The 15,758-nt window shown below is 35.4% G+C and overlaps 1 protein-coding gene across 6 annotated transcripts in view; it reads right to left on the bottom strand.

The window, feature by feature from the left end:
- PHYHIPL (phytanoyl-CoA 2-hydroxylase interacting protein like) overlaps positions 1-12,244 on the bottom strand; it is a 93,437-nt gene extending 81,193 nt beyond the window's left edge. Inside the window, exons 1-2 of one of the 6 annotated variants that reach the window (XM_049645097.1) lie at positions 11,862-11,946; positions 5,011-5,108 (exon numbers count right to left, since the gene is read on the bottom strand). Coding sequence is in view for 1 of the 6 variants with exons in the window: in XM_049645094.1 (XP_049501051.1) it covers positions 11,862-11,967 (106 nt within the window). In the remaining 5 variants the exon portion in view is untranslated. Of the gene's footprint in view, positions 1-5,010; positions 5,109-5,513; positions 5,734-11,861 lie in introns of those variants that run through there. The other 5 variants (XM_049645096.1, XM_049645095.1, XM_049645094.1 and 2 more) reach the window with 5 other exon arrangements.
- Positions 12,245-15,758: the final 3,514 nt, after the last annotated feature.

Below are 15,758 nucleotides of genomic sequence, written 5' to 3'. Positions count from 1 at the left end.
TATACATTCAGTATGAAAGCCTTAGAAATACCTTTGGTGAAAATTTTAGTTTATCTTTGGGCTCCAGTGTCATTATTTTTCTGCTAATTTGAATTCCCAACAGTTAATTTATTTTATGCACTATAGCCTATGTTGCCAAAGAGAGAAAAATTAATCCAGTACATTTCCACAGTAAACACAGAAAATCATACACTTATTCCCTTTCCAGTCAAAATAAGGAGAAATCTATCAAGTACAGAGTTTAGGCCAATTGTGTTTCTTCCATGTCAACTGCCTGAAATAACCACACCCAAGCCAAATTCAATTATGTCAAAAGTAATTAATTTTCAAATGCTCCTTTTAGACCCCACATAAAAGATACCAGCATTCAAATTTACTTATTCTACTGAGCAGTTGAACAATTTGACATGGACCCAAAGATTGACTACAGGGTGAAGTAAAGAAAACCTAATAAAGGACAAATAAGAGGAACAGAAAACCATCTTGAAAAGGACTACCAAACTTTCATCTTTGTCCTCAAACTCCCTGCCTATGAGACACAGATGGACATTTCTAACAGCCTTCTGGTCATCTCCATCTAGGTATTACACAGGCAACCTAAGTTGTCCAGAAAAAGCTTTATTTAATAGCTTGTTATTAAGGCTACTACTTCACATTTCTTCCAACTAACAAACTACTTTATTTACTGGTATCAAAATACATCAAATCTCCCAATTTAGCAAATTTAGTCATCACCAACAGCTCCTTTTTTATATCTCTCACTTCCAGTTTAATCACAGCCAACAGATTTTTACTTAGGCGTATTAAATCTTGCATTTTTGACATTGTAACAAATATGTTAAATTAGTAAACTGTTATCAAAAAACTGGAATAAAACATTGGTACATGTCTGAAAATGCAGAGATAAATCCTTCCAATTTAACTGAATGAGAATATGAATGTGGCAGATCTTTCCACTTACTTTTGTAGAAGTTTCTCAAACAGATAAATTTAAGAATGCTAAAACAACACACAATGAGGAAGAAAATGTTAATGTCTAAATCAGGTTTTTAACACATCATCAACTAAATTGTCAGAAATATTGAGACACCTCTATTAAGGAGTAGAGATAAAATTTTTTAAATCTCAGGAATGGTAGCTCCCGTAAAAGCTATTGCCAACTTTATTAAGTAGTAATTGTTTATTAATAAGAACTGGATATTAAGATATTTCAAAATAGTTTTAAGTAATCTCATATAGGCCATGGTTTAAATTGAAGGAGTTTCTTTCTGAGCTAATTATAATGCTATGAATAAAAAATTTCAAAATTTATCTTTCATACCAAACTTAGGTGACTATCCTGAAAAAAGATATGTTTCAAAAAAAACAAGAAATACTCTGAGGAGAATGCTGGTGCTATTTTGATTGTGATTGCTTTGAATGTGTATATTACGCACACATACACACACACACACACACACACAATGGAATACTACTTGGCAATGAGAAAAATGAAATCTTGCCATTTAAAACAACATGGATGGAGCTGAAGGGTATTATGCTAAGTAAAGTAAGTCAGTCAAAGAAAGACAAATATCATATGTTCTCACTCATATGTGGAATTTGAGAAACTTAACAGAAGACCATGGGGAAAGGGAAGGAAAAAAAATTAGTTACAAACTGAGAGGGAGTCAAACCATAAGACTTTAAAAAAATTTTTTTAATGTTTATTTATTTATATTGAGAGAGAGAGAGAGACACAGAGAGCATTAGTGGGGGAGGGGCAGAGAGTGAGGAGAGAGAATCCTAGGCAGGCTCCACGATGTCAGCACAGAGCCCGAGGTGGGGCTTGAAGTCACAAAACTGTGAGATCATGACCTAAGCCAATATTAAAAGTCAGATGCTTAACTGACTGAGCCACCAAGGCGCCCCAAACCATAAGAGACACTTAAATAAGAGAACAAACTGACGAATGGGGGAGGCATAGGTGATGGGGCATGGAAGAGGGCACTTGTTGGGATGAGCCCTGGGTGTTGTATGTTAAGTGATGAATCATGGGAATCTACTCCCAAAGCCAAGAGCACACTGTATACTCCATATGTTAGCTAACTTGACAATACATTATATCTAAAAAAACAAAATAAAACAAAAATGAATTTTAAAAATAAAAAAGAAACAATACTTTATTAATTTAAAAACACTTTAATAAAAATTAAAAATAGAAACACCACACAATCTAGAAATTCCACTATTAGCTATTTACCCAAGGAAATCAAAAGCACTAACAAAGATATACATATGCACACCTATGTTTATTTTACCATTATTTACAATAGCCAAGATATGGAAGCCTATACAATGGAGTATTACTCAGCCATAAAAAAGAATGAGATCTTGCCATTTGCTACAACATGGATATAATTAATGCTCAGTGAAATAAATCAAAGAAAGGCAAATACAATATGACTTCACTTATATGCGGAATTAAAAAATAAATGAATAAACAAAAAGCAGAAACAAAATACAGAGAACTGATAGTTGCCATAGGAGAGGAGGGTATAGGGATGTGTAAAATGGGTAAAGGGAAGTGGGAGGTACAGGCTTCCAGTTATGGAATGAATAAGTCATGGGGATGAAACCTACAGCAAAGAGCATAGATATAGTCAGTGGTATTATAATAGCATTGAATAGTGACAGATGGTACCTACACTTGTGGTGAGCATAGCATAAAGTACACAGTTTTGGAATCACTATGCTGTATACCTGAAACTAATGTAACATTATATATCAACTATACTTCAATAAATATAGGAAAAAAAACGTTTGATAAACATCTTTCAAATATAATGAGAAAACTAATTTGATTATTGAGGTCTTTAATAAGCTGAAGAAGCTCAATTTGATAATAGTCACAATGTTACCGAGCTTATAAATGCAGATGAATTGTCAGTAATGAAACTGATCCTTACAGTTAAGATTAATCATGCAAGTAAAATAAATTTAACTCTTCTGAAATTTTAAGAGATCAGCACAAAGGTATAAGCTTTTAAAAAAAATGTTACCAAAAATATTTCAGAATATTATAAGATACATTATTTTCTCACTGAACAATGAAAAAATGAACTGACGAACAGATTCCATCACCTCCCTCCAAAAGGACTATTTACTCTTTGATTCAACTCTGAAAAAAAAACAACTTACTATTTCTATTTAGTCTGGATCAATTTATTTGAAGACTATCCTGAGAAAGCAAAATGAGTTTATAAACATTAGCATTTGTCACTACTTATTTCTATGAGGTAGAATTTCCTACGCATAATACAATAAAAATAAAATACATAAGTGGATATTGAGGCCAATATAAAATAGCAACTTCCATGTATAACTGCTAATTTTCATTTCTTACTGTATCCACTTATTGACTTTATTGGGAAAATGCTGTTAAGTTTGAAATTACAGGATAAATATATACTAATTAAAAGCTACTTTTACTTGTTGGAGTTCTGCAAAATGTTAAAAAAAAAGGTTCTCTAAAAATTACAAGCTTTGAAATTTATTAACAAGATTTCAGACAAGATAAATTCAAACTCCTAACCATGGCATAATCTAGGTAGCCTTAACTAGTTTTCAGCTTATTTTCTCATAACAAACACTTCTTTTTTCCATCAATACCAAATGTTATATATTGCTAGAACATACATGATTTTACACCTTTATATATGCTCTTATCTCTATCAGAAATGCCCTTATTCCATTTCTCCTGGAAAATTTTTATTTTTATTTTAATATCCAGAAAAAATTTTTTGCTTCCTCTGTGAAGCCATCTGAGACACTCAAGACAGAATTACCTACTTTCTCCTCTACACTCTATTATAGTATCATCATGTTATTATATTTATCTATTTAAACTTATTGTCTCCCTAAATGCCAGTGAATCCTTTAAATGCAGGATCCAAGTTATATTCATTTTTGGATCCTTTTTTTTTTCTGTTCTTAACACAGATACTAAAGTTGGAGTACATGTACAAATAAACAGTAAAAATTACATGTAAATAAAAGAACAAAAGGAAGCAAACTGGTTAAGTTTAGTGCCTAAAAATTAATCGAACAAGAATAGAATGGCACTGTCCTCAAGCTATTATACTCAAAGTACGGCCTGTAAACTACTTACCAGGCTCTGATGAGATTAAAAAAAAATTAGGATTAAATATTTGGAAACTTTAATAGGAATTTGACAGAGATTTTCATATCTGTTGAATCTTTTTTTTGGACTTTAAATTTTACTTTTCTAATAATTACTTTTATTATATTTTTATAAAGTATCATTCAGTGATAGATTGAATATTGAAAATAAAAACCAAAATACAGATTTAGAAGCACTACATTAGACTATGAAAGACATAAAGAGGAGTAACACCTTGACATTTTTCAATGAGAATTTGGTTTACAAGGAAGAATATGATGTACACACAACTGTTGTAGTAGTACACATCATAACTATCCATACTTCTCAAAGTCCACATCATTATCTTTGACACTCTAAAACCTATCTATTGATAGAATTGTTAAGTGTACCTGGAAATATTAATGCATAACTAGTATTTCTTTCTAAAGTTATTTATACGAGGACTAGATTTTAACTTAAAATTAGGGCTTGCTTCTTTCACTGCCTATCAGACCCAATGGCATAGATCACTACCCATTTTGATTGACTCCATACAGAACTAGCCAGCTTTCTACTGCTCTCTGCCTGACCCCAGTAACATATAAAATCAAAATGATTATACAATTTTTTTCAGAAATTCTTCTTTCAATATTTTCATTCCTACCAAGAAAGATTAATTTACTTTCTCAATACTCTACATTAGGAGTTGGCAAACGTTTCCTCTAAAGGACCAGATAATAAGTATTTTAAGGCTTGTAAGTTATATGGTCTACTGTCATAGCTACCTCGCCTTTCTAGCAAGAAAGCAGCCACAGACAACATCTAAACAAATGGGCATGGCTATGTTCCAATAAAATTTTACTTACAAAACCTGGCAGCAGGTGTTCAATTTGGACCAAGAACTGTAACTTGCTGATGCCTCTTCTATATCATAGGTATAACTTCAAAATCAATCATTAAGAACCTATCATATAATAATATTAAAAAATTGTCATTCTTGTTGCATTATCAGCTTTTAAAATTTTAAATACTGACAGATTCACCATCATTCAAGCTAGAAAAGAAAAGACACTGTTTTTCAAGAAAATCACATTAAAGATATTGAAAAAAAATGTTTGTGCTTTATCTTTAATGGCACATGTCTAGGGAAGCTACAAGCCTTTTATACTATTATCAGATAGCAACACTCTCACAGGCTACAGAAAACAAAAGGATCTATTTATAATATTTGCTACAACCACTAAATAAACAGCATATAAGCAAAATTCTTCACAAAGAAGCCCTTTTAAAATGAACCACAATCTTGGTGCGAATAGTTGTAAACACACAAAACTATGATTCAGAGTATGATGCTTTTTGTTCAACTCACATAGATGTGGAGGAACTTCAAAAATGCAGAGCTCTTGACTACATTTTTAACAAACCTGGAATGTAGATTTATTTCATCTTTAGGTTTCAAAGCTGACCTTCTCCAACATGTAATCACTCCTTTCCTTTAAGGGGTGAGACACAAAGCTGATTAGAGGTCACTCTAAAACTGAAGTCAAATCCTAATCTTGCCTTGTCCACGTAAATTCTAGTCTCCCCTGGTGGAATATATAGTTCTATGAACAATTCTCTTTCTCCTTCTAGAACTGTTTTCCTCAGAACATAAGAGGAATTACTAAATGTTTAAGTTTCCAAGGAAATTGCTTACTGTTAGATTCTAAATGTCTTAACATAAATGTTCTTTTCCCTTTTATGTTCAATATCTCTGAAAAGTCTTCTATGACTTCAAAACTACCTTTAGATGACTCAAAAATCTCTATTTCACAATCCTCTATAAACTATCAAGTGGCTAATTTTTATCTAGTAATAGGTATCAAAATACTATCAATGGATTATGGGTGGCCCTTTGAAGAGTGAGAATCAAGCAAAATAAGAGACTAAAAAGCATGTAGGTGGGTTCTCTTGTGGGCATCCATGTTGAAACATGCAGTATATAATACTGCTCTGAGAATATGATTTCTGTGAGAGGAAAGTGCCCCTGAAAAAGGGATTAGGATATATTTGGATGTCCACGGAGATCTAAAATTTGAGGTCTAAAAAACTGTCATCATGATGTCTAAATATTATTTCCTTTCTCCTTTGTTCCCTGTCAATGATTCTTCTGATTTCCCAGACTTAAAATCCTTAAATTACTCCTTATCACTTTTCATTTTGCTTGAAAATTCAATCACAAAGCTTATAATTATTTTTGCATTTCTTTTACACCCTTGCCATTCACTATCCTTCCATAAGGATGCTGCCTATTTTTCCTGTTGAGAATTCTTCAATATTTCTATACATTTCTATTAGAAATCTTCCACAAATACTGATTGTACTTCTCAAATGTATGTATATAAAATACAGCTTGCTTAATAATAATACAGTTTATCTACTGTGTAATAATAAAATTATGTTTAAAAATGTTAATGAGGCAAATGCTTTCAACCAGTAAAAACAGATTTTAACAGTAAATAGATTCTTATAGAAAAATTTAACAGAAATAGAAAACAAACCCAAAAAAGAGGAAAATGCTGTAAGGAAAAACTAAAATTATGCATTTACTAAGGGCAGAGAAGAAAAACCAGAAACCTGAAGGATTATCCTTACTGTAGTAATTGATGCAACTGCTGTTTTTCTGAAGCCCCGGATAATATATACAAATAATCAATAAACTCTACTTACATAAGTTAAGGAAAAAATCAAGATTGGGCCTAAATGAGGGGGAAACAGCAGTGAAAAACTAAGTGACTTAGAAGTTGTCTAGGTAGCGTTCTATAGAGTGAAATTCTGACTGCCTTACCTAGGCAACAAAGCAAGTTGCCAGTATTACTACTTATAACATATCAGTTATTCTACCACTGGAGGGAGTCTGGTCACATATCCTTTGATGTGACTTTTTTTACTCTCATAACTTCCTTGTTTTCTCTGGGAATGAATTAGAACCCCTACCAAGAATATGAATTGGTTTAACAATCTGATGACTTTCAAGCTTTCTGTTTTAGTTTTTATTTTATTTTTGTTATGTTCCATGTTCACTAATTAAAAATTTACAGCATCTCTACAGTCATATCTGGGTCAAAGAAATGAATCCAGAGATCTCATGTGCTGGTACATATGCATCCTTAGAAAAATAATCATAAAGAAAAAAATGTTAAATCAAGAACAGAGAAGGGCTCTGATACAAATACCTACTCAAAGCAGATATTAAGGTCACAAAGCACGTGAAATGCAGCAAACAGCAGGTTTGAAGTAGAAGCTAAAAGAGCTTTTAGGATTAAGGCTGACAAGGATATTACTGATAGGATAGAAAAATATAAGCAAATGAGAGTACTGTAACTGTGGTTTTAAAATTAACTATCCTTTTAAAATTCAGAGTTTGCAGTTTCCACTGTCTACTCCTAAAGTTGAAGTGGCATAAGAAGGATTTACTAAGTAAATAAAACACTAATAAAATGAAAAACAACAAAGATCTAAACACTGGACCTAAATAAATAAATAGATAGATAGATAGATAACAGTAGTTCAACTCAAGAAGTTATGTGAAGAATAGTCCATTTACAATAATAATTATTCTCTATTTTGTGTCAAGAATTTTGAGAAATGATATGAAATATTTCATTTAATTATTTTAACAATCCTACAGGATTGACATTATTATACTCATTTTACATGAGAGAGCTTAAAGCTAAAAACAAGTAATTTGCCTAAGGTAATATATCTGTCAAGAGCCAATACTCTGTCAGAGGTCCATCTGATTCTAAAATGGTATGGTCACTATGGTATATGAAGGTCAATGAGACTGAACAATGACTACCTTGTGTTCTTGTACTATTAAAGGTAACAGTTATAAGTACTCTTCCTAGATGTCTGCTTCAGAAAATGTCATTACAGATTATCTAATACAGCACTGTATTAACGATTAAGCATTTCTGTGTTATTTTGTTTCCAAAGTTAAAATTTGTTTAATTCACATGTCAATTGCATAAATAAGTCATAGCTTATTTTTAATTTAAATAGATATAAGTAAAAATTAAAAGGAATTTACCTTTTTAAATATGTAAAAAAGAGAAAACCTTTTTTTTCCTTTCCTTCACAAAACTATTGTCAGACACAAAGACATAGAAATCTGTCAGGTTCTCTCTGTGCAATTTCCTTAAAATGTACTCCTTTGCTGAGTAGCATCATAAACTCCATAAATCATATCTAGGCAGTCAGAAAATAATCATGGAAATAACACTTGTTAAACCTAGGAAAGCTTGGGGGTGGATTTAAGTGCTATAGAACAAATTAATTTTGTGTTTTCTTCCTTACTATTATAACAAGAGTGCAGGAAGCTTGAATGCATAAAACAACATATATATAATAAATCATTCCCTTTCAGCAAGGAAAGAAAATTTATATATATGTGTGTGTGTGTGTGTGTGTGTGTGTGTGTGTGTACGCACACATATATATGCATAATTTTTAAAAAATGAAGAGTAGAAGTAATGTAGAATTCTATGCATGAAGCTGGGGGCTGTTCTGTCTTATCACAAGTCAATTAAGGTCTCAAGTATCCATGTGAAGAAACAAATTGGAAATGGGTTCCCATATTATCGATGCTTCCCGTTGAGTAAATGTTTTTTTTTTTTTCCCTTCAATTTCTTTGGAAAATCCACAATTAATGTATATCAACTGGAGGATACTTCAGCACAGCAGAGATGGAGGAACAGAAACACTCTCCTACTTGCAACAGAGATTCTAGAAAGTACTAGATCTACAGCACATCTTCAGAGGTTTCCTAATAGAAGTCTATTCAGAATCATCACTTTGAACTACAGGTAACATCTAGACAGGGACCATGTACTAGCACACAGGCCTAGGATAAAAGTACACATGAAATAACGTGTGTGTAGAAGAACCTCCCTATTGCTTAATTTAAAAACCCAATTATATGACTGCTTGGATTCTATTCCATATTCTTCCAACTGTTAGATAGTTGGAGAAACTATGGAAAAAAAGAAAACATTGTAAATTATTGCAAATTATGTAAACAGATTAATTTATAAGAAATAGCAAGTGAAAGAAAAAACATACAAGAGCCAAGGAAACAGAAGAAAGACATACAGTTCACCAGCAGTTATAACTCTTAGTTGGCCAAATATGCAAAACACTATAAAATTAAAAAATCTATAAGTGGAGAGAGTAAAAGGAAATATATATTTAACAATACTATATTTTCTCCTATTCTATTTCATTCCACTTCCAAGAAATTAATGTTATGCTCATTTTTTCCCATCTGTGAATAGAATAGAAAAAAGTAAAGAGCAAATAAGACAAATGTATATCTGTGATTGTAAAATTATGAAAATTTATCACTTATTATATACTTAAGCATTTAACAGATCTTCTGCCACATCCTAATCTTTCTGTTATATATTTACAAAAGTAAAATAATGACACCTGAGAGAAAGTGAAAGGAAGTAAAGGGAGTAAATAGTACCTAGCTGAAATTTTCTCAATATAAAATTTGACAAATAAGGTCTGTTTGACAAACTTAATGCAACGTTTTTTAATTTTTCTGCCATAAAAAACTATATATTTTGGAACTGACATGTAGTGTCACAAAATAAAGTTAGGCATTTAGTAACATCTCTACATAAGCTATTCCCAGTTTTTTACACATCTTTTAATAGAAGAGTTAGCTCTTTGTATTTGTTGATATAACATATTTAATAAAAATGAAACCCTATTCATTTAATCTATGTTGAATTATTAGAAGCCTGTAAATAAGTAATTTTCATAGATACTGCTTAGTGCTAGCACTCCCCAATTAAATGTTACATAATTTGTTCATTTTGCAGGATTCATAAATATGAACTGAAACAACTAAAAAACTATTACCAAAATAAAATAGAAGAGACCACAGTAAATGTAGCTCTAGTTTCTGTACTCTACATTACTAACTTTGTAAACTTCATAAAAAAGAAAAACAACTTTATTTTCTCCATTATCTCTGAAACATGTGGCAAATCCAATTTTAAGTATTAAGATTACTGTGTTCTTGAGGGACAATTATGAATTGCTTATTTCCAATAACTACAGTAATAAGCTTTTGATAAATCATTGAAATAAATGAAAATGAAATCTATTTTGGTTTTCTATCAAACCAATCTAGGAAAAACATTTACAATGGTTAACACCAGAAAAAGTCACTTCACAAAAGCATAAACTAAAACCAATACAATTTCTTATGTGGTATACTAAAAATAATCTCTATAGTCTAATAATGCAAGTTTATATGTGGAATGCCAAAATGATTACTTCTGTTTAGATGTCATAAATATGTGCAACTATTACGACGGTGACCTAAGAATAAAGAAATTATGAACGGCTTTTGCAAGAGTATTTATTTATCCATACTACACCTTTTTCAGAAATTATTTCAAAGTGGCTTTGGCTTCAAAGGGCAATTATTGTGTCCCAAATTTATTAATAAAAAGAAATTCCGTGTTCAGTTGACCTAGACTGTATACCAATGCCAAACCAAGTTATCATTTACATGACTTTGAAACAAGACCTCTGCTCTCTATTTGGATTACATACTGATAAATTTTATGACTTTGTTGTCACCACATGAGTATCTCTACATAATCTTGACCAAAAAAAAATATTTTTAAATCATCGTCTGCATACATTGTTAACGGATTCCATTTATAGCCAAAAAGTGTTTAGGGTCATCTTAACAACATGTAAATTGTTTTTCCTTTGTCAGATGTCCAATTTTACAATTATTTGGTCAATGACTAATCAGATGAGTTTTTTTACAAATGAAGTTTTGTTCCACAAACGGACTCTTCAACTACTCAAAATAACACAGAAGCTACCCATATTGAACACAGTACTAGCTTATCTCTTTAACGCTTAAACCTGTGTTCAATCACTTCCTTCTGAGACTGCAACTTTAACAATAGAATAAGCTACATAATATCAAGACACAATGGTGAGTACTCGCCACATATTCTGTACCACAGCAGATATATTATGCCACTTCACAGATTTTTGAGTTTCTGAATCACAGCCCCAAACCACGAAGCTTGTGGCTGTCCTTGGTGCTGAAACGCACTTTTTCCCCGCGCCCCTTCACTGAAAAAACCGTCATCCCAATCCCTATTTGAGAGCATAAAAAGACTCCTGAATTTGGGAGGTGGGGGTCTGAAGATGAGAGGTTTAAAAAGGAAATGATAAGTTTCTGGGCTGAAAATGCTAACTAGCATGTGCAGGTGGAGAGGGGAAGGAAGGGGTGCTAGAAACATCCAGAGGGCATTTTTCCAACGGTTCCGGTAGACCCTGGAAACCCGGACTGCGACACGATCGGAAACGCCTCGTCCCGGGCAGGAACGGCGGGCGGGAACGGCGCCCTCGCCCGGGCAGCTCCTCGGCGCTGGGCCAGGAGGGCGAAGACGGCGAGGGGCGCCGCGGCTGGAGACTATGGCGACTTTCCGCGCTAACGCAAGAGCCCTGGGGTCCTTCTGTTTCTACTGTCTGAGGAGAGGGCGGATGAGCGGAGGGGAGCCACACCTGTATTTATTTATACGGGGGAACAACAAAAGACCGTGAAGCCCGGGCGAGCAGGGTCAGCAGAGCCGGGGCGGCCGCGGCGCCTAGGCGCGGGCTCGGCCCCTTTCCTCACAGCCCCCGTCGCTCTTACCGTCCCGGTCGCACAGCTGAATGGCCTCCAGGCTGAGGTTTTTGATCACCTCCTCACAGGGGCTGGTGGGGCTGTTGAGGGTATGATCCAGGCGCGGCACCTCCATTTTCCCAACTCCCTTCTCAAGCCCGCCTGCTTCGTATCCAGGCTCTCTCGACGGACCGGGTGGGAGAGAAGGGCGGGAAAGGGAAGGGGAGTGTCGGAAAGAGGGGAGGAGGCCTGGGACGCGGCTCCGGAGGGGCGAGGCTGAGCTTCCGGGCTAGAGAGCCGCGGCCGAGGCGACGGCCGTGGCAGGAGCTCCGGAGAGTGCGCGGCTCGAAGAGACTGAGAGGGACCCGGCGCGAGGGCGAGAGGAGCGCGCTCCCGGCGGGGAGGAGACGCGTCGCGCGGGGAAACGTGAAGGCGCGGCGCGCGCACGCGCGTGAGAGGACGCGCCCACCTGCTGGCGCGCGGCGCTCCTCCTTCCTGCGCCCCCGCCTTCCCCCGCCCTTCCACGCGCACGCGCCCCCTGCTGCCCTAGCTCCTCAGCCCCGGCAATCCCCTGAGCTAGGTGAACTCGCGGGAACTGCGGGATGCTGGGGGTGCGTCATGCTGGACTCGCCCTCTCTCCTGGTGAGGTTGATTTAGCTTCTTTTCCCTCGTCAGTGTCAGTCGTATCCAGGTTGGCACTGGGGCGTCTGGCACTGGGGAGGTGAGAGGGAGCAGACTGGTTGTTTTGAAGGACTGGAAAAATATGCGTCCAGACCCTTTGTATACGGGTTCGCGGAGCCAGAAGGCTGCCTTCTCCGTTCAAAGTCCTGGGCTACTCCCCACCCAGCCCCCACCTGCTCAGCCGAGCATTCCTCAGGAACAGCTGCTTCCGTGTGAGAGATGTGTGGATTAACTGAGGACTGGCAGGGTTTATGGACAGAATTTTGGTCATCTTGAAGGAGGGGCAAACAGGAATTCAAAACTGCCAGAAAGGTGAGGGAATGAGATGTCAGCCAGCCGGCTGGAAAGGCAGCACGTGTGCTTCAGGACTGACAGCCACTAATCTTTCAGCCTTCGCAGTCTAGCTTGCTCCATTCATTCATTAATTCATTCAACAACTAGGTATTAAATGTTTACTCTATGCTGGGCATTGTTCTGGACGCTAGTGAAGGGGGTAAAAAACAGTACCTGTCCTGATGGATATGGAAGCACAATGGGAAATGTGCTTCCTCAAGTTACCCTAAATTTATCTGCCCATTCTTTTTAGAGGCATTTAGGATTCTGCAGTGCACTTCGTGGAGGTGAAAAAGTTTTTAAAATAAAATGGGTATAGGTCACAGCCTATTGACTTCTGTTGCCATTTGCTTCTTTGGAACAGCTTTTAGTTGTGTTGCTGTCTTAGGATCAAAACAGTGCTTGCCCCTCTCTCTTCTTTTTTTTAGTGTGTATGCTTGTTGGAAATTAAAGTTCCTTTTTATTGATTTTCCAATTTCAAACATAAATGTTATCCAATAAAGTAACAATTTACATACAGATTGCTATATGCTACCCTTTCTAGTCACATCCTTCTAGCCATAACATGACTAAATCTAGTTAATTGAAACCTCATAAAACAGAAGGACCAGCTTAAGGTAAAATAAGCCTGTGAGAAAACTTGGCACAACTGCAAGTTGATACAAATCTGTGGAAGATAATTGGGTATCTTAAAGTGAAATGTCCTCATTATCAACTTAGGTATTAATGAAGATGGATCTCCTTCTTGCAGTTTGAGAAATGTCAAGATAGGGGTGTCCCTAAGGAGAGGATAAATTATTACTTGTCAAGAAATGTGACAAGATGGCACTTATTGGTGAATATCCTGTGTTCTAAAACCTGCGTCTGGAGGAATAGAAATTGATGTTGTCAGCTAAGCCACAGTGGGTTCATCTTTCAGAGTAGTATCACATTTACAAATTTCAAAAGAAACTGTGTGAGCTAGATTACCAATTTATTGATTTACAGATGAGAAATCGAATTCATATCTATAATTAAAATTATAACCCATACAAATATTTATTAAACACTAGCTATGCCCATGGACAATATGCTAGATGTTGGAATTTTTGAGTTCAAATCAATTAGGAAAGATAGACTTTGAAAAAGGAAGATTATAATGAGTGTTATGAAAAAAGGAATCATGAGAACTTGTGAAGGACACACAGGTGTCCTAACCTAGTCTGATTATTCAAGAAAGCCTCTAAAAGGATTTTATTTAAAGGGAATAGGAGTCTCTTATGGGGGGTGGGAGGGAGGGGAAAGTGGGTGATGGGCATTGAGGAGGGCACCTGTTGGGATGAGCATACAACTGGGTGTTGTATGGAAACCAATTTGACAATAAATTTCATATTTAATAAATAAATAAATAAATAAATAAATAAAAATAAAGAGAACAGGAAATTACTGAAAGGCTTTATATGGGAAATTAGCATGATCAGGTTTGTGAGCCAGAATATTTATGTGGGAAAGGAGGTAATGTTTTGAGAAATATTAATTTGACTTTCCGGGTATAAGATCTTTTCAATCCAAGGCATCTTTCTGCTAAGGCCTTAGATTATTACATAAGAAATACAAGAGAGTTACTATTTTACTTTTGAAATTCAGCATAGGATTTTTTTTAGCAAGTTGTGAGGCTTCAAATCAAGGCATTGTCAAAAGATAAAATATAGATTTGCTTATGTTTTAACATATCAAGGCTAAGACTAGTGTTCAAAATGATAAGAGTTTATCCCATAGTGAAGACAAGATATCCCGGTTCACAACTTAGGCCAGAGATTGGTATAAAGAAGATGGTGGCTTGAGATAGGTAAAGGAGAGAAAAGTATATTCTCTTTGGCTCAGAAAATTATGGAAAAGAGGTTGAAGTGTTTGAGGTTGGCAACCAACAACATTTTTACTTACTCTCACATTGAAGATGTGAGATGAAGGTTTGTAGCTTTAGGTATAGGTATAGCCTACAGATAGGTATGGGAACACTCAAGGACAGAGAAATGTCTGCCCTACTTCTTAGGTCTTTGGGATGATATCACCTGCCCAGACTGAGGGTGACTGCATTCAAGTAACCTTGAACAAGGCATCATTGTTAGATGGAGGACAGGGATTTACTTTCTGGAACTGCTGAAAGTTTCTGTATATTTAGAAGGTAGTTGAGTGAAAGCTAGCCAACCTGCTCTGAAGCCTGATTTTAAAATGCTAGCAAAAGCTGCATAGTGGACCTTCTAGACCAGGGAGGTCTAAAGCACCAAAAAGATGAGACTTGTCAGTCTCAGAGATGGCAAACAAGCCCTGAACAAACTGAAAAAACACAGATCATAAGTTTCTCTAGCCACCAACTTCAAGAGAAAGACCAGAAGCAATTAGGCATACAAGAAATGTCACCACAGAGACCAGAGGAGGCAAAATACATTCAAATCCAATGAGCCTTTGTCCCAGTGCTTCAAGGTAATGGAAACTCTCCTGTCTTGATATTCCCAAATACCATCTAAAATAAGATGTAGAAGAAAAGGTAAAAATCCTAAAGACTGAGGATTTTACCTAAAAATCTGGACTATACCTAAAGGAACTGATTAAAATACTGACTGGATCTAAGATCCAGGATTAGACTAAAAACATCATTTACCTTCCCTTTATATCAGTGAACAATATTTCATGAAAATAACCAAATAAGTTTTATACAAAATAAAAATTCTATCTTTTCTTTTCATATACAAGTTGCAGTGTGAGTAATTGCAATCCTTGTACACTTACATTATTTAATTGTTAGCTTGAGGTGGTCATTATTATAGCCAAAATCCTACCATTCAAGATCCCCCTCAAATGGTGCATTACCTATAAATATTATTCCCTATGTCAAAAATTTCTTTATATTATCTAAAAACATAATCGCACTAT

The sequence above is a fragment of the Panthera uncia genome, chromosome D2, assembly GCF_023721935.1.
Source record: "Panthera uncia isolate 11264 chromosome D2, Puncia_PCG_1.0, whole genome shotgun sequence".
NCBI lineage: Eukaryota > Metazoa > Chordata > Mammalia > Carnivora > Felidae > Panthera > Panthera uncia.
Note: the sequence above shows the minus strand (reverse complement) of the source record. Positions and strands in the feature narration are given on the sequence as shown.